The sequence below is a fragment of the Felis catus genome, chromosome D3 (assembly GCF_018350175.1).
Source record: "Felis catus isolate Fca126 chromosome D3, F.catus_Fca126_mat1.0, whole genome shotgun sequence".
NCBI classification, from domain to species: domain Eukaryota; kingdom Metazoa; phylum Chordata; class Mammalia; order Carnivora; family Felidae; genus Felis; species Felis catus.
This window is the reverse complement of record NC_058379.1, coordinates 62,583,239-62,610,150: the sequence shown is the minus strand read 5'-3', so window position 1 is coordinate 62,610,150 and position 26,912 is coordinate 62,583,239. Positions and strand designations below refer to the sequence as shown.

Below are 26,912 nucleotides of genomic sequence, written 5' to 3'. Positions count from 1 at the left end.
AACAGGGAAGGGGACAAGACATAAGAGATTCTTAAATATGGAGAACAAACAGAGGGTTACTGGAGGGGTTGTGGGAGGTGGGGGATGGGCTAAATGGGTAAGGGGCATTAAGGACTCTACTGAAATCATTGTTGCACTATATGTTAACTAATTTGGATGTAAATTAAAAATAATAATAATAATAAATAAATAAATGAAGCATTTTTTAAATTAAAAGGTAGTAATTCAGTCTGCTTACAAAAAAAAGAGACAGGGGAGGTGTGAGAGCCATTTAGACCAGCTAGTAATACAAGGAATCTTTACCTCCAAGCAAGCAATGTAAGAATCTGTAGCATGTAACACCTGCATCTTTAAGACTATATCACCAAAAAAAAGTGGTTATCTTGAAAATATCACCAAAAGCTCCACAGTTTCAAATCTGACAGAATTCAAACACAAAGGGCTATGTGCTATATAATTCAATTTTTTGAAACGTCCAGAATAGGAAAATCCACAGAAATAAAAAGTAGATCAGTAGTTGCCAGGAACCAAAGAGAAGAGGGAACGGGGATTGACCACTAATAGGTACAGTGCATGGTGACATATTTGATGAAAATGTTCTAAAATTAAATAGTAGTGTGACTACATATTCAACTTTTAGTGAATTTACTAAAAGCAACTCAACTATACATTCTCTAAGGGTGAATTTTATGGTATGTGAATTATTATTTCAATAATATTCTTATTAAAAATTAAAATAGGGGCACCTGGGTCGCTCAGTGAGTTAATCAAGAGTCAGTCAGATTCTTGATTTCAGCTCAGGTCATGGTTCCTGAGCTTGAGCTCCGTGTCAGCTCTGCGCTGACAGTGCAGAACCTACTTGCGATCCTCTTTCCCTCTCTCTCTCCCCCTCCCCTACTTTCCCTCCATCCCTCTCATTCTCTCTCTCTCTCTCAAAATAAATAAACTTAAAAAAATTAAATTTAAATTAAAAAATAATCGGACAAATCATAATGTCATTTGTACTATAGTACACATTCAGAACTTTCCACCTGATCCAAATTTCTTGTTTACCTTGGCAAGGCGGCTCATCTGATCTTCTGAGAGAGTACTGCTTGTTCTGCCAGGAGTTTTTGTGGGTTCTGATCCATCTGCTTCTACATTAGGCCAGACTTTCAAGTCGTGCATCCCTTGGCGAAACATGCTAGGCGAAAAGATAGTGTTCAGGGTAGAAGTAAATTAATGCAGTTCATTATAGGACATTTAGGTTCCTAAAACAGAGAGAATTCCACACAGGAAAATGCATGTCTGTCTTGCCAAGCCTGAAACCTCCAGTGGGTTGTAAAGCAATTAACTAAGCAACTAAAATCCATGTTAACACTGTTTTTTTACATGCCATTCTTTTCCCCTCCACACAGAACTATTACAGAAATCCTACAAGTAGAGTAGAAATAGAACGTTCCGTAATGGACCACACTCACATTTCATCATTTCAGTGGAGATCTGAGAAATAATAGAGACCAAATTCCTATCAAATAAAAGAATGTCACATTTATAATAACTGAAACCAAATTTAAATGAATACATAACTCTCTACTTTCAGTGACAATTCAGCACAGTAGAAGGTGAAGTCAAAATGCTGGGATCTGAATCCCAGCAGTGCCATCAACTATTACCTACATGACCTTGGGTATATTACCCAACCTCTATGTCTCAGTTTTCTCATCTATAAAATAAGATTATAAAGAGTACCTGTATCTCAGAGTTGTTAGAAAAATTAAATAGATCGGTAGAAGTAAGAAGTACTTAGAACCGTGCCTGCAACACAGGAAGTATTCAATAAATGTTAGCTATTATCAGCCTTTCACTAGGTATCATGATTTCTCTATCTTCTTTTGCACAAGAGATAGGTCTAAAACAGAATACAAATGCAGATTCGTATAAGAAAAAAATCCCATGTATATGAATCAAGAGATTTAACATACAGCCAAAATTCAATCTGAGGATGGTGAGATCCTGCTTTATAGTGAAAAACTATATATATGATTATTGATGGCCAAATTTCCTTCAAAAGCTACCAAGAAGATCTAGAGTAAAGGTTGAGCAAAGTCATAAAGGAGATTTAGACAACTGTTTTTTAAATATGCTACTACTAAGTGTCTGAGTGTTTTTTCAGGGAAGGATTAGAGATGTCCTTCTGTTAGTGTGTTCTCTTTTTTCTTAAGTGTTGTTGTTGTTGTTGTTTTTTAAACAAGACCTTTCAAACAATATAAAGTCTATCAAAGAGCATCCTCCCAAAGCTCAAAGAGCAAGCTGATGACTGCAATGGAAAAAAATAAGACTGGAAGTGAGTAGGCAAGTCCAAAGCATTTTGCACACTCTCACATTTAATAATTTTTTTTAAAATAAAGTACATTATGGGGTGCCTGGGTGGCTTCAGTCAGTTAAGCGTCGGACTTTGGCTCAGGTCATGATCTCATGGTTCATGAGTTCAAGCCTCGAGTCAGGCTCTGTGCTGACAGCTCAGAACCTGGAGCCTGCTTCAGATTCTGTGTCTCCCTCTCTCTCTGCCCCTCCCCCACTCATGCTCTGCCTCTCAAAAATTAATAAACGTTAAAAAAAATTTTAATAAAGTACATTACATATATTGATACAGGATTTTTCCATCTTTAAAAACATTATACTTAACTATAAAAGGCTTACATAAAATTTTTAAGCCATTTATTATCATGTTCTGACTAATGGAAAATTTCTTCACAGATTTTTCCCAGATAATAAAGAGGATTTTCACTGATTCTGTAATGTATATAAGCAATGATGCCATGAACAATGAGAATGGAATGATAAACGATAGCTACAAGCTCATGAGCACAGTAAGACTAAGGTATAACCATATTTGTTACAAGGTCTTTAAGGCTGGCAATAAACAGGTGGCACCCAGCAGCCATGCAAAAGCTTACCTTAGAGGCCCCCCAAAAATGCACTGATTAGTTGTAAAGAATAAAAATTCTCAAGATTTATCTACCATATTAAAGATCAAAAAGTTTGGGGCGCCTGGGTGGCGCAGTCGGTTAAGCGTCCGACTTCAGCCAGGTCACGATCTCGCGGTCCATGAGTTCGAGCCCCGCATCGGGCTCGGGGCTGATGGCTCAGAGCCTGGAGCCTGTTTCCGATTCTGTGTCTCCCTCTCTCTCTGCCCCTCCCCCGTTCATGCTCTGGCTCTCTCTGTCCCAAAAATAAATAAATTTTAAAAAAAATTAAATAAATAAAGATCAAAAAGTTATATTACAAAAAAAGCACATATGCCAGCCTTTTATAAAGTTCACTTTCTTTCAAATCAGGTATAGATTCAATATCAAGCAGACCTGCTTAGTCTCTAAGAAACTGGGTACAGTGAAGCAATAATGCCACTTTAAATGAATATCCTTACATGTACCTTGAGAAACAGCAGAAGGCCTGCCTTCCTTCTCTCTACCTCTGTATCCCCCAGTGAATACTGTGACTGGCTGAATGTAACTAAATCAAAAATAAGTACATTTGGCAGGAAGTCAGTTTACTAAATGATTTAGGTGCCTTGGGATGAATCTGGAGAGAAGATTTAAGGATACGGGACGTGGAGGGAAGGGGTGATGCCAAGTGACTCAAATGATCAAGTGAACATATTACTTTCTTTTGACACTAATGGAACCTTTGCAGAGAGTTACACAGCCTCCAGGTGGCAAGCCAAAAGATGCTCAGAGCATCATGTCCACTTGGGAAATTAAGCCAAACAGGCAAGACAAAAGACACAGCATAGCAGGATCTCCTTCGGACTCCAGCGGAGGCCCCAGCAACAGCTGCTGCTGACGTTCCAGCTCCCAGTGCCAAGCCACTATCACAGCCACTGCCCTGACTTTCAAATTCACATGTGGAAAAACATCTGCACGAGAAATCTGCAGCCTGCTTATGGTTCTCTGCCAATTCAATCTAATGATCAATCCGTTTTTTAGCTACTTAGAAATCTCACCAACTAGACTTTCAAAATGAGGACAATTAGTCATTCTGGCTGTATCTTAAGAGATGAGTCTTTCAATTATTAATTATACTATTCTCCAAGAAGCACTGCTTCACACAGACTCAAGTAAACAAAACAGACATTAGCAAATACCAAGAGTTGACAGTCACAAGGTTCCCAATATTATAAGACAACTATCACATGCTTTGAAGACCACTTCTTAAAAACTAAGTCCATACCAGCCCTACTTAGGGGAAAAGGTGAGGAGCAACTGGGGTTATGTAATGGTTCAAGAAACATCTGAAGAAACTACAGTCTAAAGCAGTTTCCTTAAATCACAAAAACCGTGGTGGCACGTGACATGATTTTTAACGGTAGGAAGGAAAAAAAAAAAAACAACTGCAGCAGCTTCCTGCTGAGGCCACCCAAAAGATGGATGCCACTCTCTCTGCCGAAATGTCAGCAGCAGCATGCAGAGAAGCAGCTGTGACCCCGCAGTACCAGCAGAGGTGTGTACCCTGCCACAACACCTGAACATCCTGAGCAGTCACACACAAAGCTGCACACAGTCTAGTACCGTGCCAGGAGACGCCTGGGCTTACATGCAGCACAACCCAGTTCATCTCAAGGAAAGGCCCCAGGACACACAGAGAAAAAGGACTTATTTCAATTTCATAAAGTTTCTTATGCTTCCTTTTTCTGAGGTGAAGGTCAGGATAAACGTCAACCTAGAGGGAACAGGAGTAGATGATCCACCTTTTCTTCATTCCTTCCCCACTGTTCAAAGTATCAGAGAAACCTCTATTGAAATCTGATGTTATCATTTGGCTAACTGACATACAACCACATAGGAGCTATGTGTTTTGTTTTTGTTTTTGTTTTAAAAGTGAGCTAATTCAGATAATCAAGTACAGAGATACTCAGTACAGAGATAAGGCAGGAATTCGGAAAGTAATAAGTCAACCAGTCCTATTTGAGAAACCCTGCTCTAAGTGAGGGAGGTGCACAGAGTCGGTACCAATCTCCAACACGTTTTATTTTCACCTGACACCTCATGTGTTCAGGACATGGACGGGCCGCATGACCTAATGTCCAGTTAAGAGTTATGAAAAAACAGAGGACTCTCCAAGATTCAAAGTCTTAATTTACTTAATATCAGGAAAACTAAATGAAGTTGAACTCCCACCTATTGCTACCACTACCTTCATGGAAATATTTGGTGTTTAATTACTTCTTAAAGTACAACAAATACTACTGACTCATGTTTCAGGCACATTTCCATCATGGTTTGGATGAGAGGTAAAGGAATGCTTCCTTTACTGGGGTTCATACAGAAATACAAATCAAGCGGGCAACAGGATGAAAGAAACTCTGAAAACAACTGCTGGCATAAGTTCTACAAGTCGACTATTATAAAAAGGTTAATGCAGCGTTTCCCAAAATGTTGATCCATAGGCCACAGCATCACTCGGGATCCTGCTTACTAAAAATGCCGAATCTTGGGCCTCATGACACCCTCACTGAATTAGTGAGAACACAGGAAGATGACTGTCTAGTGAGCTTCCCAGATGCTTCTTATTCATAGGTTGATTACTACTGACTTCGTGTACTTTTCAAAAACTTGCCAAAAGTCAAGTAAAACTGGGTCACAAATGTTAATTTGAGAAAGAAAGAGTTTGTTTGGCTTTAGGCAGTTCATTTTACTGCACTTCTGTGGAAATTTCGGTTGTCTCATACTTACTGTCTAGTCCAATTGTCTCCTGAAACTATATCCTAAGGTCATCTAAATGCAGAGGTGTGCTTTTATGACAAAACCTCCAGCTGATTTTCCAAAAGGGAAACCACTTATAAAGAGGTCAAGAGGAAAAACCAAGAGGTGTATCTGTTGTTTCTCAAGAACATTTAACCACTAACTACACAGCAAGAGTAATAAACTGTTGTGCACTTTTTTACTGTGTGGCAAACCCCACCCTAGTAGAGTACAGCAAAAAGGAACAGACACTCTGGAAAAGGAACAATACTGACTTAGTGACATGTCCATTCTAATGTAACATGCTATTTTAACCAAATTATATGTAATGTGTCAGACTATGTCTAAATTTGTTCTTTCATGAATTTCAGTAATAAATATCTCTTTAATAATTACATCAAACAAAAATACCTTCACATTATTAAGCAACCAAAGTATTCTAAATGAAATTACATCTAGATTTTGTTCATGAGTTGAAGGCTTTCTAACACACCCTATCCCTGGATGGCAAAATTCAATATTACAAAGGTGTCAATTTTCTCCTTTAATTAACATATCTAATTCAATACAATTTCCTAACAAAATAACAGTGAGCTTTTTTTATTTGAAGAAATAATAAAAAGTTTATCTAACAAACAGAATATCCAGAGAAATTATAAAAAGGCAAATAAGGAAAATGCTCCCCATCTAATATTAAAACATTTTGTAATAGTATTCAAGACTAACAGAATAGTTCAGAAATAATGTTGAAGCTAATATTTACTGAACACTTATTAAGTTAATTATGTGTCTTCAGTAATTTATCATCATAAACTACTCTATAAGATAAATATTGTTATATCATTTTAGAGATGAGGAAACTGAGGCAGCAGGATATTAAATAACTTGCCCAAGGGTACAAAGATAATAAACAAATGAGCCAGGATTTGAACCCAGATAATCTGGTTCTCCATGCTGCATCCCTAACCACCACCGTATGATATACTACACTGTTTCTCTTAGACTTCAATATGTGATGAACTGAATATATAAGGGTACCATTTCAAAACATTTGGAAACAAAGCCAATTTAATAAATAGTGTTAAGACAAGTAAGTAGCCATTTGTCAGTCTTCTGGTTTTTTTTAAGTTGATTCTCAATACATCACCCCTTTCAGAAAGTGATTTTAGATGAATCAAAGACTTAAATAAGAATAAAAATCATAAGAGGAAATCTCTTTTAAAATTAGAAAAGGACTTTCTAAAACAATTCACAGCCCATAAAAATAAAAGCTGATCAACATGATAATTTAAGGTCCATGAACAGCAAGCAAACAAATAAATATATACTAATTCAAAAAAAGTCGAACAGGAAACACAGTATTTGTAACATGTAACATGCAAATGGCTAATTTCATTAATCTACAAATAACACCTATACATTAGTAAGAAACCTGACAACTCAAAAAGAAAGCAGAATTTTATGGCATGTGAATTATATTTCACTTTTTGAAAAAATAGGTGGACATCAAAAAGCAATCACAGAAACATACACAAACAGTAAACGAACATATTAAAATATGACCATCTTCGTTTAAATTTAATGATGTGCAAGTTAATTCAGGCAATAACATTATCTGACTTTAAAAACACAAATTAATAAGTCTGATAATACCTAGATTAAGTTCTCTACCTATTTTGCACTGAAAAGAAGTAGGGTTTCAGAGATTCCAGTTCGGGGATGAGAAACTGCCCAATTAGCCTGAAATAGTGTGTCAACCAGACAGCAAAGAAGGTACGAATGACTACTGGAGTACTGTCACAGAACCAGGGAGGGGATAAGCTTGAAGGAACTATTACCGACCAAAAATGGGAGTGTTTGAACACTGTGAAATTAATTAAAACATTTCAAAAATGTTTAAGACTAAAAGTTAATGACAAAACTTAAAAACAAAAAGGAAAAAAAAAAACCTCCATCATCAAATAGACAAGTTATCAGAACACCAACTCATTCTTAAAATTGGTAAAGGAGAAAAAAGTGAACATTCATCTGCCTTTCCTATATAAACAGTGTACCGAGATAACTCAATACCTGATGAAAGACCACGTTCTTTAGAGGAAAACCCCAATTAATAAACACAGAAAAGAATAATAGAATATCACCAATTCTCTAAAGATAGTGATCCTTCTGTTCCAGGAGAAAAAAGGAGAAAAAATACCTTTCAGGATTATGCTTTTGTTGTTGTTGTTGTTGTTATTGTTTTACAACAAACTTCTATTATCTGTAAATTTTTAAAAACTGAGCTGACACCTTTTCAATGATACAGTCACAGTGATATAATCACTGTCATTATTAGCAATGCTTTTTAACTCTGCTTATTGCCCTGTCACTACTTTGAGAAAGCAAAAAAAAAAAAAATGCTTTAACAATGCAATTACAGTATACTCCAAAGAGCCTCTTTTTCTAGCAAGATTCGAATTTCTAATGACTATTTTCAAATAGAAATCATATTACCAATCACTAACTGTATAGTAACTGAAGTTGCGTTTCTTAATTAATCTACCTGCATATCCCATAGGAAATTTGTGTCAAATTCAGTCTCAAGAATAAAGGAATCATATATACCAAATATGTTTTTGCTTCATAGGACACAGAGCACCAGAGTGGGTATAAACTATTAAAGCTCTCCCAAAAAGAAAAGCTCTCCCAACATTCCTAAAAGATCAGAAGAAAAGAATGCTTACCCATATTTTCCAAAGAGCGAAACCGTTGTTCCTCCCACAGGCACTGCCTTCCCTGGTCCATACACATCCCATATAGTGAGGGCCACTTGGGCATTCCTGGGCAGGTCTGGGTATTTTACAGGCAGTTTTAGCCATTCATTCCAGCTATAGAAATAAAGTCAACATAAACATAAAGCTAAGGAAATAAAGTGTGTGTGTGTGTGTGTGTGTGTGTGTGTGTGTGTGTGTGTAAACTTCCTTTTAAATTAACAAACCATACTTCTGTATGATTTGTCGAGAGAAAATGTTCCAAAAGATTAGGTTGGTACTACAAAAAATGTGACACTTACCTCGATTCTGATGGAGGCAACTTCAATTTTAAATACAGAACACATGAAAAAAAAAATAATGAAAAGCCAAGCTCATGAAAATTTACACTGGTATGCTTTAATCAAGAAATTCACATATCACTAAGACACAGGAAAGTGATAATGGCTAATAAAAATCTGGTAAAACACAAGCATGTTAGATCCAAACTTGTTTTGAATGTAAGTATGATTATCTATAAGCATTTTCCAGAACACAGTTTTTACATTATAAAGAGAAAAAAAAGAATTATTCAAAATTCTGCTGAGGATAGTATGGTCCCATATTATACAAGAGTACCTAAACAAAGGAGAAAAAAACAACCAAAACCCTAAGGAGGTCAAAGTAGACTATCTACTACCACCCTAACATGAAGAAGTTACCAGACTGCTCTGGACAAATATATGACAATTTTTTACATATTTTTCTGTTCCTCAAGTTATTTCATCAATACTGATAATGCAAAGCTATCAGGTGTCACATTTTTAAAGCATACCTGTATGTATGATTTCACTAAAGAATGTTCATGCTTAATAATTTAGTAATAACACAGCTCTTTTTTTATTTCTATTTATCCCTGCAAATTTTCTTCTGCATTCAAACTTCATACTGAATCTATTTGACAATTTCAACTCCCTTAAACAACAGATGGCTTTTAAAATCCCAAAAGAAAATTATGCAAACAATACACAAACTAATACCCAGAAGACACACAGAACTGTTTCTCTCTGTTTACTCAAAATTATTCTGTTTGCTCAAAATTATTATCAAAGGGGCATATCCCAGTCTAGGTCAAATACATCTGCATCAGTAAGAAATCGAACAGAATTTTCAAAAACTTAAAGGATAAATCATTTATGCCCACCATATAAATTCAAGGACCTACAGGAAAATTAGACATGACTACCAATTTAAAGGAGAATCAAAAGTTATTAAATCCTTTTCTTCTATGAAGAACTTAAAAAAATAAATCATCTCTCAAAAAAGCCTTTCTCAAAAAAGCCATTCTTCACTAGATAAACTTCAGGAACTAAATGAATTTATTTAATTACCGTACACAAGGTGGGTCTGACTGAAAGGGTAAATACTAAGCAGTATCATCTTGTGCCAAGGAAAAAAAAAAACACAAAAATTAACTAATACAGGCTAAAGACAGAAAAATCAACAACAATATCCAAAATGAACTATGGAAATTCTCACTTCTATATTCTGTCCTTTGACTAAAGAACAATATCTATGACCACACAATCATCTGCCTCAAACTTGTCATCTAAAAACACACCCCCACACCTTTTTAAAATCAAATTAACTATACTGTAACCTGTTTTATATACTGGACTGCTGCAGAAGAGTTCTTTTGAAGAAAATCAATCTGCAGATATATGATTTCAAAACTCTAGATTTTCCAGAAATTATGGAAAGATCTGATCAGATATCAAGAAGATATAAATTCTGAACCCCATTTTGTTCTCTCCCTCTCAGCACATCAGGCCTTCCACACGCCCCAACCCTCACTGAGCTAGAGACTAAATCTAGTTGGCAACTTTCAAAACATTTCAATATTCTGAAGCCTGATTCTGCATGGCTGGATTCTCACCACCCCACATATGACTGTACTAACCTTCTTGTCTGACCAGTGCACTCCTAAATCCTACTTTTGTCATTTCTTAATTATATTAGATTATCAGTCTGTTTCTCTCTCTAAAGTCATGTTACATCCTTTATGGGACAGGAGAGAATATAAATTAAAAAAAAAAAAAAGATTTAAACCACTTGCCTACAGAATAATACTTACATATAAAACATGGAAATCTGCAATATTCCACACAAATGACAACTCTATTTAAATGTAACTAAAGTACAAGATTCCCCACTATGGACAGGATAGAATAGGAGAAGATAGAATAGACTTGGGTAAATTTTGGATGAATCCTTACTATTTGAACTCTCACAAGTCACTATCAGAATCTCAAAAATCAGATTCAGATCATTAGGAATCTCAACTATCCAAAAATACGGTCTAAACTAAGGAAATGCAAAATTTTACATTGTAAGAGATCCTTTTACAGTATAATTTATTTTTCCTAAGTTTACACTATTTCTTTTTTAAGTGTATAAAAGGTGACTGTGAAAAGTTTGCCCTCAAGCATTTTAGGAGGGCAATTTTTGGTTTGATAAACTGTAAAAAATTCACCTCTTAAATACCAAAAAGCAGGGTGTACAAAATCTACAAATGTCTTCCCCCTGAGCCAAAAGAATATATTTAAAAGAAACAAATAAACCAAACAAAAAGCCTATCCTCATATTAACCCAACAGGAGGTATTTTCTCACCCTATCTCCTACACAGATGTGTTGAACCTTTCAATTAAAAGAAGCCCCTTTAATTATTCTGCAGTACTTACTTGTGTAGTAATCACTCACTTGTGTAGTCACAATTTTAAAAATATAAAAAAAATTCAAACTTCAGGACAGTGAATATGGCAGTCTATATCTTTCAACAATACATAACACATAAGAAATGAAGAAAGGAGTTGGCAAATGGGAAAAGACTTGAATCTCCCTGTAACTAGGAATATGCTTTTTCTCTAATTTTCTTTATTGCCAAGGCATGAAGCAAAACCACTATACAATTTCCCTCACCAAGAAAAGTGGAACTCACCATAAATGTTGATGGTCTAAACCTAATTTGTAGTTTTAAAGTCTTTTTTGAAGTTATAAGCCACCTCAAAAAATCTAATAAAAGCTTTGAGCTCTGTCCTTGTAAAAATGCACAAGATACAAAATTCTACATACAATTGCAGGTTTTTGCACATTTCCTGATTCCAGTTTAAAAACCTGATATAATTAAGGAATCCTGGTCCATTGCTTTAGATGTAATTATGTATTATAATTATGTACTGCAGTTTTGTTTAACAAAAGAAATACACAAAGGGAGGCCTGGGTGGCTCAGTCAGTTAAGCATCAGACTCTTGATTTCAGTTCAGGTCATGATCTCAGTGAGATCGAGCCCTGAGTCGGGGTCCACGTTAGGCGTGGAGCCTGCTCAAGATTCTTCATCTCCCTCTGTCCTTCCCCCTGCATGTACATATTCTCTCTCTCAAAAAAAAAAAAAAAAAAAAAAAAAAAAAAACACAGAAATGATAAAATATTTAGAATATGCTTTAAAATAACTGGATATAGATGAAACACGATTGGCTTTGATTTAGTAATTATCAAAGCCAGGTGATAGAGTCTTGGAAGTTCATTGTATTATTCTCTCTACATTTGCAGGTTTGAAATTTTCCAAAATAACAAGTATATACATATATATATACTTGAGTGTGTTTGTGTGTGTTTATAGCTATCCACAAAAGGACTACTAAAGAAATTACACTATTAAAATAGTTGGTTTCAACGAAGCCAGATCACTAGAGCTCAGATTTCTGCTCTGAAAAAACCCTTCTCAACCTACTAGACCACACTTGGTAAACACAGGGCTGTACCCTCAACCTGGTAGTCCATTTGGTCACACCCTTTTTTCATTAACACTGTGGGCATAAGCTTTTTCCTTAAGAGGCACATAACCTGTGAATCCTGCAGAGAGCCTACCAGGGTGCTGAATAACCCTCATGGGTAGAGCAACAAAACTGCACCACATAATCTATCAAATAAGAGGAGACAAGAGTTTGATTTCAGGACCCACAACAGTGTTCTGGAAAAACAGGAACTTCATGTTCACTAGATTTACCTTCCAACCCAACAATGGTCTGCTAATGTACCATGCTCAATAAACCATGAACTTTTTTTTAAGTTAGCTTCATATTTAAAATAATAATAAAAATCCGATCCGAACAGATGACAACAGATCTCTCTCTCTGAAAATCTGAGCTACAAACATCAGGTTGGACAACATTTCAGACAATCCAGGAGTGTTCACGTGTTCAGGGAGTAGAGTGGTAGAAAACTTAAAGATGTTACACATGTATTTTTGGTTTGGCTCACTTTGTGAATCAGTCAAGTACTTATAAAAATACACCAATATATTGAATACAAACACAAATTCACTTCTACCTAAATTGTGCTTACAATATTACTATATATAATATTTTATTCCATCTGAGGAGGCTACTGCTTTAAACTATTAGATCAATGCTTACAGGTATTAGGTACAAAAATTTTTTTTTAATTTCCTCTTTAATCCCTACCAAATCATTCTTGCCACATTTATAAAGAAATAGAAGAATAGTCTGGAACCCACCATATGCAAGACAACAACTTACTTCCATCTTGTACTAAATGCTTTGTAGGATGTTCTCACTGGCAAGGCCAGAGGCTTCCCTTCTGCAAAAACTTGACAAGTAACATAAAGATCTGAGCATGTCTCCTGGTACAGCCCTGAAAACTTCAACATTGGGTCTTCTAGAACGGCTTTATAACTCTTTTGTTCTCTCTTCCCTTCCAAACTTCCTCTGAAAGTATAAGAATAATAACGTTTATAGACATTTTTAAACATATACACAACATACACCAAAAATAGTTTATGTTTGTATCACGGTAATCTTACCTCAACATTTTCCTGTATATAAAATTAAAGCCACTTTTACATCTTATAAAGGTCTCTTAAAATCCCAACATACCTAAAATCATTCTAATCTTCATCAACATATTTCTCTATTTTACGCTTTTACTTAATTTTATATTCTGTCATCATCTCTTGATCTACCTTCTAGACATCACCAGCTTTCCAGGCCTTAGTTTCACTTAATTTCAAGCTGAGAACTTGTTCATGTATTCATTCAACAAACATTCACTGTGCTGGGCACAGATGTCCAAAAATGAAAGATGAGATAAATAATAAATAAAGTCTTTGCTTCCAATTACTTGTAACTGTATATTCTTTTATTACTCTTTTAATTTTTGTTACTATGTATTATTATTTATATATGTTTATATATATTATTATATATATTATCATTACATATATAATGTAACTCATAATATTATCTGATCACATTAAATTAAAAAACACAGTTAGAAATCATAAAAGAGGGGCGCCTGGGTGGCTCAGTCAGTTAAGCGTCCGACTTCAGCTCAGGTCATGACCTCACGGTCTGTGAGTTAGAGCCTCAAGTCAGGTTCTATGCCAACGATTCAGAGTCTGGAGACTGATTCGGATTTTGTGTCTCCCTCTCTCTCCGCCCCTTCCCTGCTTGCATTCTCTCTCAAAATATAAAATAAATCTATTTTATGTTAAAATAAAATAAAAACGGGGCGCCTCGGTGGCTCAGACGGTTGAGCATCCAACTTCAACTCAGGTCATGATCTCGCGGTTCATGAGTTCGAGCCCCACGTCGGGCTCTGTGTTGACAGCGTGGAGCCTAGAGCCTGCCTCAGATTCTGTATCTCCCTCTATCCGTCCCTCCGCCGCTCATGCTCTGTCTCTCGCATTGTCTCAAAAATAAATAAACGTTAAAAAAAATTTTTTTAATAAAAACAAACAAAAAAATTTTTTTTTAAAAGAAGTCATAAAAGATACGTACAGACATTAAAAAAGAGGTGGGAACATTGCTTGGACAAGATTATGTCAAATATTGTGCCTGGCATTTTATAAACTTTATTACTTTTCACTCTTTTCTCATTTTATAAATAATGAAGCAGAGACTCAGAGATCAAGCTTATTGTTCACGAAGTAACAGAGCTGAGAATAGAAACAAGGGCAGAAGAGGCCAAAGCCAGCCAATGTCCTTCCTACTGCAGAAAGATAACTCAAAGAGTCTCTCGAACACCTAACCTTGCTTGGGAGCAAGAGCTTAGCATCCCAGACAGATGTCTGAAATGAGCCTGAACAATATATGGAGATGAGAACCAAAAGGTAAGGAGTCATCCCAGAAGAACAGATAACCATATATAGAGGCAAAGAGGCAAGATGGTAGGTTTAGGGAACTACAAGTTGTTTGGTATAGCTAAAGCATAAAGCTCATGTGGCAAAGAAGCTAGAGATGAAATGAAAAGTAGGTATAAAATGAAGCTAGGCAGATACCATATTCAGCACAGTGCCTGACACAAAGTGAACGTTCAAAAATCTGTTAAATGAATGATCTGAAGCGACAGTAATGCAATCAGATTTATACTTTTGGCAGCAGTATAAGAACATAATGGAGAGGAGAGACTAAAGTGTGGATCAAGGATATGAAGCTGGTAGATTCAAGACAATTTGTGAATGATTAAACACAGAAGGTAAGAGAGGGGTGTGTGCAGAACTCCAAAGTTTTCTGTCTTAACCAACCCGCTGAATGATGCCAACAATCATGAAAATAAGAGAGACAACATGGGAAGATTAGAGTTAGAGGGGTAGGCTAATGATGTGCCAGTTTCAGACAGCTGCTTTTAAAGTGCTTTGGCACATCCAAAGTGACTATGTCTCTCAGGCAGTTTGATTTCCAATTACAGCGCTAAGAAAAGAGACATCAAAGTGTAACTTGTTATTAAAACTGTAGCAATTAACCTAAAGAACAAACTGAACTGGAGAAACAAACTGAAGGGGAGAACAAGCTGAATTAAAGAATTCACTATTCTCTGATTATATGATTCTAAGTTGCTACTTCCTGTGCCCCAATAAACAACAATGGCAGTCACAGAAGCTGAAAGACAGCACTGAATTTTGTCAAACTTCTAATTTATGCTTTATTGTTGCCTCAAAATACCAAGTGTGTAACTGTTAACAGGTCAGGGGTTTTTTTGTGTTTGTTTTTGTTTTGTTTTGTTTCACTTTTCTTCTTTCCTTCTAATATTCAAAAGTTTCAAAAAATTCATTCATATGTCCAAGAAATACTGAGAGGCAGGAGACTGAAGGAAAGCCCTTTACCAAATAATAACAATGCAGTCCTGTATAAACAACTAGTGCCACATGCTGTAGAAATTTCCTGAAATGGGTGTGTAAATGATTTTACAAAAGTATAGTTTGGTTGTTGAATTATTATTTTTACTACCACCACAAGATGGATAGTAAAAGATCCGTCAGAGTCTGAAATAAGTAACTTCTGAAAATAAAAGGAAACAGTCCTTCAAAGGTGCATCTGACAGCTGAGAAAACGTACTCACTGCCTGTATGCAGCCCTTTGCCAGAGGCACATTAGACGAATACTGACTAAACATATTATGAATGATGATATGATTCATAACTTATGATAGCTTTCACATATGAAAATACTTCTATAAGACTGCCCTAAAATGGACATAATTTCCAACTCAGTCCCACCAGTTCCCAGTCTCCGTTCCAGTAATCTCATCTCCAGCTGTCATGCCCTTGGCCTTTACTTCAACTGTGATGCCCCAAGATTTTCCTGCAAGGCTCTTTTCTCATATCTTCTGGTCCCTTTGCAACTGCCACCGTCACCTCCGAATGACTCCCAACTTCCCTGGCTAAATAATGCCACACGGTCCAAAGATTCAATCCAAGCCTCTATCACCTCCTGTGCTTCTAGTACTGTATCCATGTGCTCATCTTATTCTCAACTACCAGGTCGTTGCCTGTGTCTACCTCTCCATAATTTCTTTAGTCTCCCTTCCACTTGCCAGCCCCGTTCTAAAGACCTTCCAACTATTACCAGCCAGAGGACGACTTAACTGAGACTTGATTCCTTCATCTGTAAAATGTAAAAACCCTCAAAAGGTTGCTGTCAACAGCAAGATGCTTCAAACAAAGTAAAACATCGTGGGACTTTAGAGCAGCCTCCTACCGCTACCCTCTCCCAGAGACCTAGTCTTCAATCTTTCTTTGACATCGCCCCTCTCCACGCTCCCGTTCTCCTCCGCTTCCCTGGCTGCAGCCCTCCCTGCCGCCCCAGGCAGGCCTTTAGGCTAATAACCATCTTCTCCCCCCCAACCCACAGGCCCCTGCCTCAGCGTCCCCAAGCCCCAGCAATCCCAGTCACTGTCCCGATTCCCTTACATCTTAAGCTGCACGTTGATGTCCAGGTCGCAACTGTAGATGTAGTGAAACTTCTCCGCTTCTCCCATGGCACCCGCGGCAAAGGCAGCACCAACCTCTAGAAACAAGGCGCTGGAAAGACACCGGGACCGAGCAAGCTAAGCCCCACAACACAGGCGCTTCCGGTTCCGCCTCTCACGCCCGCTGCTACCAATCCCTGTCCGGAGCGCGACCCGACGCAGCGGAACTCCCCGCCCAACTTTTCCTTCTGCGCAAGTGCAAAAGTAGCTCACCATATTGCTTAAGGGTAAGTGGGACTCCGGAAACAACCTATCTGGTTACATTCCAGGCTTCCTGTGTTTTTCCTGTTTGAAGAACTTTTTTTTTCCCCCGTAAGAAAAGAAGCTGGCTTTTGCGCTTGAGCTCCATCTAAAATCAAAACAAAATTCGATTCAAAAAGAACGGTAACAGTCTTCGCTCGCTGTAGGCTAAACAAGGAGCAATTACAGGAATTAGAATTTTGGCAAGTTCAATTTCCAGCGGCGTTTACAAAAATTGTGAATTTAATCGCTAATTTCCTATCTCAAACAAAGATTTTCTCTTTGTGCTATATTTCCTCTGTGTGCTCTCCTTTGTGGAGAAAGGACCAAACAAAGAACAAAGAAACTTGGGTTCCAGTTTGGCACTACCGATATTTATGTTACTTTGGGCAAATCACTTGGTACTTGCTTGCAAAGTTAATTTTCACACTCAATTTGGATTTCAAGACAACCCTAGTTAGAACGTGGAAACATCCAGTAACAATCTAGCACTAAGTTTCCTGAACCCTATGAACTCCTACAATGCATATTTTTTTTTATAATATTTAGTATTACTTAAACTTGTAATTTTTATTTTCAACTAGATTCAAAATTCCTGGAAGACAAGAATAGTGTGCATTTACTTCAGTATCTGCCCCCACTAATGCTCAATACACTGTCGAGTTTAGTAATTCCTATTTATTATCATCGGCTATAATAAATAAAAGTTTCCATTTTGTATATGTTTATTTTTAGGTGCCACATTACAATAGGAACATGGGTAGACTTTGTATAAATTACAGTAATTAGGGGAAAAATAGGTTTCACGGAAGAGTTAGAAGGAGTGTAGCTGTTAAGCTAAAAGAGCAAAACATGGCTTATGCACTATGTTTTGGTCAAAGTAAGTTCTCAAAAACATTTGTGAAAGCAAGGCTAAGGAAAAAAAAAACATGATAGTTATCCTCCTGTAACTTAAAGTTCCCAAAAAGGAGAAGAGAATTGAGTTGTTCTTAAGTGTAACTACTACCAATAGTTGGAACTTACAGGAAATGTAATATCAGGAAACAATAAAAATTAAACTGTCTAATCCTCAGAGCTGTCTAACAGTAAAACAAATACACGTGCCCTATGGGATAATTCCAGCAACGGTTGTGAAGTTTGATGTGAAACAGACTTACCAAAATTGAATAAAATAGTTATAATTTATGAAGGATAAATTCTATGATCCCAGTACTCACTTAAATTACTTTTATTATAATGTTACTTAATGTATAAACCTAAGTAAAACACCATAAACCTACATATATATGTGCAATTTATAATTCTTATAAATTATTTTTAAAATTTATAAATTAAATATAAAAAGCTTCAAATTAACAACCTTAATATAATATATAGTCTTTTTGCTGAAACTCTATTGTCTACAACATGCATTGCCTACTCTTACAGGACTGGTTCTTTGAAATTCAGCATGTCTGTATTGCTGTATTTCACATAGCAATATTTTTTTCTTGCCTCCTTTTTTATTCACATTACTATGAAATTTTCAGGAGTATAAGTACCATAATGGCATTTGGCCTTTAGTTGGCCCCAAAAGAGTTTTTTTTAGCCTTAAGTCTATCTCTGTCCATTTCTCCTTAGCTCATGACAATTAAAGTGATACTAATTGACCCGAATGCAGCTACAAACACAACACAGATAAAGGCATAAAAATGAAGTGTCAGCACTTAGTTCTAAGATATTCATTCATAGAATCCAGGATAGACATATATTAACCTTTTAAAGATAATCATCAAGAAAAAATAACATTAAAAATTTATTATGGGAAATATTAGAAGATTGGACAGTAATTGGTAGAGACACTACTACAGCAGCAGCAGCAGCAACAACAACAACAACAACAACGCTAGTGTGCCAGTTAAGGAGGATTTTGGTAAGTCATAGAAGGATGGTAAAAGTCACAGAAACCAAAACTGGCAATGCCTTTCCAGACCAATTTTCAGTCAGGAAGATGTTGGTTAGTAGATCTGAGTACCACAGTCCTGTTGGCAAGGCCATGGTCATATAGGAAAGGGAAGCCTTTGGCATTATACTCTGAAAGGAGAAGAGTGATATTTTTTTACATATGATCTTCCACAACTCATAAATATAACACATACTTATAATTATGGGACACAATTTGTATTTCAAGAATCCACAGTTCTGTGTATCACTGTCTACTGCCTGTCTGTAGGGAAATGTTTTTTATGCATAATCTTTGTGTGGTAGGCTGCTTCATGGCTACTTGGTCCTGCATTTAATTCACCTCAGCAGTTGCAGTTTGGATTTTGTGTTTCTTTTGCCATCTTTTTCAATCTCATGTTTATTATTCAAATAACTGATTTTAATAATAATGGTTCATTCCTTCAAGTTGCCCAGGATTCAGGCAGTGGTAATCAGGTTTGTTTTTGTCAGTTCCTGTCACTCAATTTCTTCTCTTTTGCTTATAATAAAATTTGGATTTATAGTTTGAAACAGGCAACCATCTATTATTAAGCTTCTGCAAGAAAGAAATAATCATGATACCATGAGATTAAAATGATCTCATGGTTCCTTTTTCTCCAGTTAAAAAAAAAAAAAAAAGCCTTTACATTTACTTTTGCATCCACACGACTCCTGAAACAGAATGCTACAGGCACCAGTGACAGTCACAACAAAGTTTATTGCAATGAGAGGCAAGGCCAACTGATCAGGACCGACACTCTTGACCTGAGTGCAGTCTCGAACAACCAGGGTACAGAGTTTTTATAGCCAACCACATCATCTTATCATCACCTGGGAACAGAACAAAGAAATAGTTCCCAGATGGGTGTGGAAACAGTTCAGACATGCCCTTGCCCCAATCCAATCAAACACTAATCCAGTTGATTTTCCTTGAACTTTTGTTCCCTTGATTGATAGGACAAGGCTGTTATGTGTTAATCTACAGTGTTAAAACAAAGCTGTTATTTCTTAAGGCTACAAGTTAGCCCTAGACTACAATTTAACCCTTACATTTACCCCAGGTGTTTTGGAACCTAATTAAATGATAGAATAGTGTTAGGAAACTTGAAAACTCCTACTTCATAAGCCAAGACTCTTGGCCTGTTATCAAGTTACTTACAGTGGGGGAAAATATGGACTTGAGAAAGTCTGCTAGTGATCCTGAGCAGGAACCCACAAGGCCTGAGCTGTTCTATTTAAGAATGTAATTTCTTTCAGCTACAGAAGGGAAAAAAGTCAAAAGCATGAGGCATTCTGGGAAATAATACACATATCTCTTGCATGTGTGTGACTTTGTAATATTTCTATTATGTACTAGAAGAAGTTCCTCTCTCTGTGTCACAATTGAGGAAAAAAAAAAAAAACAACTTGTAGTTAGATGACATCCTGTCAAGAATCTCAGCTATGAAAGAGGGATAGAGTCCTCTCTCCCCTAGGAAGTATGATTAGGTCATGGTGAAGAAACATTGTTGTGGTGGGAGCTCTGTGTCTCTTCAAATCTCACTCAATATGGGAGTGGTCTCTAGAATGCAACCTTGGAGAGAAGAGCTAAAAAACAGTGTGAGAAACATCTGATTGTTATATTCTTTTAAGTCAAGATTTTAAAAGATTTTTTAAAAATCTAAGCCCCACTGACTCTGGGATTTTACAAAATTATACTAGACCCTGGAAGAGTCTCCACCCCCTCCACCACCCCTGCCAAAGGAACTTCCATTAGATCTTGGCACTGCAAGCCTAAGCTCACTCCCTCAGAGAGAGGTGTCCTCTGACCTCACCCTCCTCCCCAACACTGATGAACTCATCCCACTCAAAAATCTATCCATCTTTGCACTCTTCTTTCACAGTACTTTCAAGAGTTTCTGTCATAATAATTTGGTTAATGGTTATCTCCACACTAAATTACAAGCTCTGTAAGGGAAAAGTTGTGTATATCTTATCCAGGACTGCATCCTACTTTAGTTCCTGACACAGGGCAGATGTGTCTAAGCAAAGTAGGGAAGAAACAAGCACTGGTAAAACTTCTCTATGTCAGATAACATGTTAGGCAATTTCATGTGTATTATTTTATTTAACTATTTCAACAATAAGTTACTGTTATGTTATTTTACAAAAAAGTAACTATAAGATAGATTAAGTGATTTGTGTATAATTATTCACTAATACATTGTAAAGCTAAGTGTATCTGGCTTCAAAAGGCATGATATTTTTACCAAACAGCAAGGAAATATTGCAAAATAATTCCTGAACTTACTTTTTGCAACAGAAAACAAATCATTCATGGCAGTATCTTTAGCATCCTCGATGTTAGTTATTTAGCACTGCCCTTGATCCCTCTTCCTCTCTATAGATTGTATTCTCAGGTAAACATCTTGACTTATTACAGATTAACTCCATGGAGAGAGGAGATCTTGGTCTGCTTAGCGTCTTTGCAGGTCACCCATTTATGTAATAAATATTTACTAAATGCTTAAAATGCGCCATGAACTATGCCAAGCATTATATTGAATATTGGCCCCTCCAATCTCATCAGGGAGAAATTGGTATTCCCCATCTGCATGTGACGCCACCCCTGACATCCCTCACTGTGTGTTCCCTATGTCATCGTGCAAACTGTCCTGTAAGATCATAGGCCACAAAGATCTTTATTTCATTTCTTCTATGGATATTATGGATGACAAATGACTTTAGATTTTCCTAAGAACTCACAAATGGCCCCGATTAGCCAAAATAATTTTGAAGAAGAAGACCAAAGCAGGAGGCGTCACAATCCCAGACTTTAGCCTCTACTACAAAGCTGTAATCATCAAGACAGCATCATATTGGCACAAAAACAGACACATAGACCAATGAAATAGAATATAAACCCCAGAACTAGACCCACAAAAGTATGGCCAACTAATCTTTGACAAAGCAGGAGAGAATATCCAATGGAAAAAAGACAGTCTCTTTAACAAATGGTGCTGGGAGAACTGGACAGCAACATGCAGAAGGTTGAAACTAGACCACTTTCTCACACCATTCACAAAAATAAACTCAAAATGGATAAAGGACCTGAATGTGAGACAGGAAACCATCAAAACCCTAGAGGAGAAAGCAGGAAAAGACCCCTCTGACCTCAGCTGTAGCAATTTCTTACTTGACACATCCCCAAAGTCAAGGGAATTAAAAGCAAAAATGAACTATTGGGACCTCATCAAGATAAAAAGCTTCTGCACTGCAAAGGAAACAATCAACAAAACTAAAAGGCAACCAACGGAATGGGAAAAGACATTTGCAAATGACATATCAGACAAAGGGCTAGTATCCAAAATCTATAAAGAGCTCACCAAACTCCATACCCGAAAAACAAATAATCCAGTGAAGAAATGGGCAGAAAACATGAATAGACACTTCTCTAAAGAAGACATCCGGATGGCCAACAGGCACATGAAAAGATGCTCAATGTCGCTCCTCATCAGGGAAATACAAATCAAAACCACACTCAGATATCACCTCACACCAGAGTGGCCAAAATGAACAAATCAGGAGACTATAGATGCTGGAGAGGATGTGGAGAAACGGGAACCCTCTTGCACTGTTGGTGGGAATGCAAACTGGTGCAGCCGCTCTGGAAAACAGTGTGGAGGTTCCTCAAAAAATTAAAAATAGACCTACCCTATGACCCAGCAATAGCACTGCTAGGAATTTACCCGAGGGATACAGGAGTGCTGATGCATAGGGGCACTTGTACCCCAATGTTTATAGCAGCACTCTCTACAATAGTCAAATTATGGAAAGAGCCTAAATGTCCATCAACTGATGAATGGATAAAGAAATTGTGGTTTATATACACAATGGAGTACTACGTGGCAATGAGAAAGAATGAAATCTGGCCCTTTGTAGCAACGTGGATGGAACTGGAGAGTGTCATGCTAAGTGAAATAAGCCTACAGAGAAAGACAGATACCATATGTTTTCACTCTTATGTGGATCCTGAGAAACTTAACAGAAACCCATGGGGGAGGGGAAGAAAAAAAAAAGAGAGAGAAAGAGAGGTTAGAGTGGGAGAGAGCCAAAGCAGCCAAAGCATAAGAGACTTTTAAAAACTGAGAACAGAGTGAGGGCTGATGGGGGGTGGGAGGGAGGAGAGGATGGGTGATGGGTATTGAAGAGGGCATCTTTTGGGATGAGCACTGGGTGTTGTATGAAAATCAATTTGACAATAAATTTCATATATTTAAAAAAAAAAAAAAAGAACTCACTGTTGTTAGGAAGCCCATGGCAATGAGTGCATTCTCAGCCCACATTATGTTTGATCTGCAATTCTCGTCTGTGTTCATTCTTTACTTGTGCTTCTACAAGCTCCACAGGACAGAGATGCTGCTGTTATTTTTGGCACTTCTTATTGCCTCGCCTCTGTGCATTTGTGTTTGTGCATGAATATTTAATCACAGAGAGGTTGCTGACCCGACACTCAGGCTTGCTTCTCTGCAACAGAAGGAAGAGGAGCAATCAAGGTCTGAGTCCATAGACAATAATTAGTGACACAAGTAATTCCTCGTGATCTCTCGAGTCATTTTAAGTCACTTTGCCACCTACCCAGATGCTGTAAATGCACAGGGAAAGAGTAACAGAGACTCTAAAAAAAGGAAAGACCCTCACTGTGTTGTAGGAATTTATCTTTTAATAAGAAACAAAACAAAACCCTTATGTAAATACTAAAAGAAACCCTGGAATGAAAAAATAAAGGGGGTAAGAAGAATTGTTCACTTGAGAGTCTGCTTGGATCTGAGCCATGCATTAGTGTAAGAGCTTCAGAAGTTAATACTCTTTCCAGAATGAGAGGGATCCTTGTCAGGCTGGAGCGGGGATTTGATAAAGGAACAGACTTAAGGCTCAAAGGAGAGAATATGAGAAACAAAACAATGGGACATCCATCTTATCAGAGAAACCAAGTCTAACTAAAGTGCAGGGGCAAAACTGTTTCTTTTTCTGTCTCAAAAACTGTAGGAGGAGGTCATAGAGAGGACGTGACCACTGGTTGACCCAGGAGCTGGCTCCAGGCAGTCATAGGCTCCTCACCCCTCCCCTGTCCTGTATTGTACATTCTGCCCACCATTCCCATAGTGGGAACCATTTTAAAGGATGCAGCTTTAAGAGAGTGATGTGGTGTTGAGACTCTCTGGACAGTACATGTGACTGAGCTCCACTAAAGGCCTCAGTATAAACTGTCAAAATTCTAACGAGCAAGTGCAGGAATCTACTAGTCTTGAGGCACCTGATACAAACCTGTTGGTAATTCCCTTGCTTTTACAAATTTTTTTTTCAACGTTTATTTATTTTTGGGACAGAGAGAGACAGAGCATGAACGGGGGAGGGGCAGAGAGAGAGAGGGAGACACAGAATCGGAAACAGGCTCCAGGCTCTGAGCCATCAGCCCAGAGCCCAATGCGGGGCTCGAACTCCCGGACTGCGATATCGTGACCTGGCTGAAGCCGGATGCTTAACCGACTGCGCCACCCAGGCGCCCCTCCCTTGCTTTTAAAACCACAACTTCCCAATCTGGAGGGGCCAGCCTCCTTCTTCACATTTCTCCTGGTTTTCTGTTTTGGGGGAGAGGGAAGCGGTTTCAAATTTTCCCCTGGGAACTCCCCAGTTTGGGAACCAACAAAGACAAAACAACACAAAAGTGCTCTTCAATCCTGGGGCTCTTCACAACAGTTGAGAGGAAACAGAGGTTTTCCAGACTTCATAGACTATTTAGAATTGGAGCTAAGTTTTAGCTGTTTTATGAAATTATTTTCTATTTGCCTCTCAATGCTTGCTTGAAGACATCAGTTTTGAATAAAATTTTTTCTATTATTCTGTATTCAGATTTTACCTTTATCTTCACCCAGCAGTAGGGGTGTACTGATTCTTGTTATTCATAGCAGTTATGTTCTGTAATGTCACAGAGCACTGAATTAGTGAATATTGAAATATTGCTCTTAGGGGAAATAAAAGGTTATGTTCCTGCAGGCCTCTGATCATAACATTTCATCCAACAATGAACATATAACCTTGTGTGATTTATGTTTCTGTTTAAAGACACCTTATTTAACATATACCCTGTTGATTTGTTAATATTGAACTCATGGCCAAAGCACTATAACTCATGCATGAATGAAACTCACCTATCACGTGTATTTTCTCTATGAGGCACCCTACATTCTTGTGTTAGAAACACCAGAGGGCACTTCAGCACTGCACTTGGAGGCCATTTTAAACAGTGAAATCACCATTGCAAAAAACAAAAAACAAACAAACCACAGCATGGCACTAAGAGACTGCAAAAAGACCACTTGTTTACATTATGAAAAGTGAAAACAAGAAGTCAGAGCATTGCCTTGTTTTATCTCAGCTGGGAACGTGTACATCGAGTGACTCAGACTTTTCACTGCCCTGTGCATGTCAATGGCTGCAAATATTGATTTTTGGGTTATAGAAAAATCTTAGTGAGCAAGCAAATTCGTAAATATGGAATCCGTGAATAATGAGAATAGACTGTATTTGTTCCCCAAAGAGAATGAAGAGCCTCTCTAGACTAGTGTGCATATGATTTTCCAGGGACTTGTACTAAGATGAGGATTCTGGGGGCACCTGGGTAGCTCAGTCGGTTGAGTGTCCGACTTTGGCTCAGTTCATGATATCATGGTTTGTGAGTTCAAAACCTGTGTCAGGCTCTGTGCTGACAGCTCGGAGCCTGGAGCCTGCTTCAGATTCTGTGTCTCCCTCTCTCTCTGCCCCTCCCCCACTCATGCTCTGTCTCTCTCTGTCTCAGAAATAAACATAAAAAAAATTTTTTTTAAATAAAATGAGGATTCTGATTCAGTGAATGTGGGCCATGGGACCTGAGAGTCTTTATTTCTTTTAGTTTTGATGAGGGAGCATAAGGCAAGCTAACACCCCTCCCCCCCCAGCAACCCCACCCTCACTCCAGGTGGGATATGTGTAATGTTCCTCAGGCACTCCTGGCTGCCAAAGAACAAAGAAAAGGGAAAAGCAAATGTTTAACTGATAAGAGATCACAGTCATGCAAGATATGAGTCTCCATCACTTAAACAAATATCTTAGTAAGTTACAAGAAAAAGGCAATCTTATCAATAGCCTAATCTTCAGGAGCTCCCTACTGTCTTAATGATAATGCTTTGCTAAACGGAAAAATAATCTTAGCTTGACAACAGCTGGGCCTCCAGTAATCTGTGAGTCTTCTTTAGCATATGGAAATCCCTTTAAGAAACTTCCTCTTGACTCTATCTCCCCCAGTTTCACAGTATATAACCAGTCACTCTCCACAACTCCCTTGCAGCTCTTTCTGCCCATGGGTCCTGCCTGTCCCCATGCTTTAATAAAATTACCTCTTTGCACCAAAGACGTCTCAAGAATTGTTTCTTGGCCATCAGCTCTGAACCCCTATCACTCTAAGATCCCATCAGTTTAGGTTTGTTTTTGTTTTTGTTTTTGTTTTGAGAGAAGAGTGCAAGTAGGGGAAGGACAGACAGAGATTGGAAGAGAGAATTTCAAGCAGGCTCTGCACCACTTGGACAGAGCCTGATGCAAGGCTCAAACTCACAAACCAGGAGACCATGGCCAGAGCCAAAGTCAGACACTTAACCAACTGAGCCACCCAAGTGCCCTGGAGAGCCTTCATTTATAATGAGTGAAGTTAAGACTGTCTTGAGTAGTGCTAATCTGCACTATCCACTCCTTTTCATTTAGAAACACAGAAATTGATTCCTGTAGGGATTAAAGCAAATTGCTGGTCATATTGATAATTACAGGGTTGGAACTGGAGGAGAGTATGCCAGAAGACTTCACAGGGGAGATGGATCTCTGTGAGCTAACAGGCAGCAAATTAAGTTTATGGCTAGT

General features: G+C 37.6%; 1 protein-coding gene across 1 annotated transcript in view; it reads right to left on the bottom strand.

Moving 5' to 3' along the window:
• Positions 1–16,892, bottom strand: part of PIK3C3 (phosphatidylinositol 3-kinase catalytic subunit type 3) — a 142,534-nt gene extending 125,642 nt beyond the window's left edge. Inside the window, exons 1-4 of the mRNA XM_003995149.6 lie at positions 16,723–16,892; positions 13,052–13,240; positions 8,447–8,590; positions 1,054–1,183 (exon numbers count right to left, since the gene is read on the bottom strand). Of these exons, the coding sequence (XP_003995198.1) occupies positions 1,054–1,183; positions 8,447–8,590; positions 13,052–13,240; positions 16,723–16,790 (531 nt within the window). The 5' untranslated portion in view covers positions 16,791–16,892. The remainder of the gene's footprint in view (positions 1–1,053; positions 1,184–8,446; positions 8,591–13,051; positions 13,241–16,722) is intronic.
• Between the last annotated feature and the right edge of the window lie 10,020 nt (positions 16,893–26,912).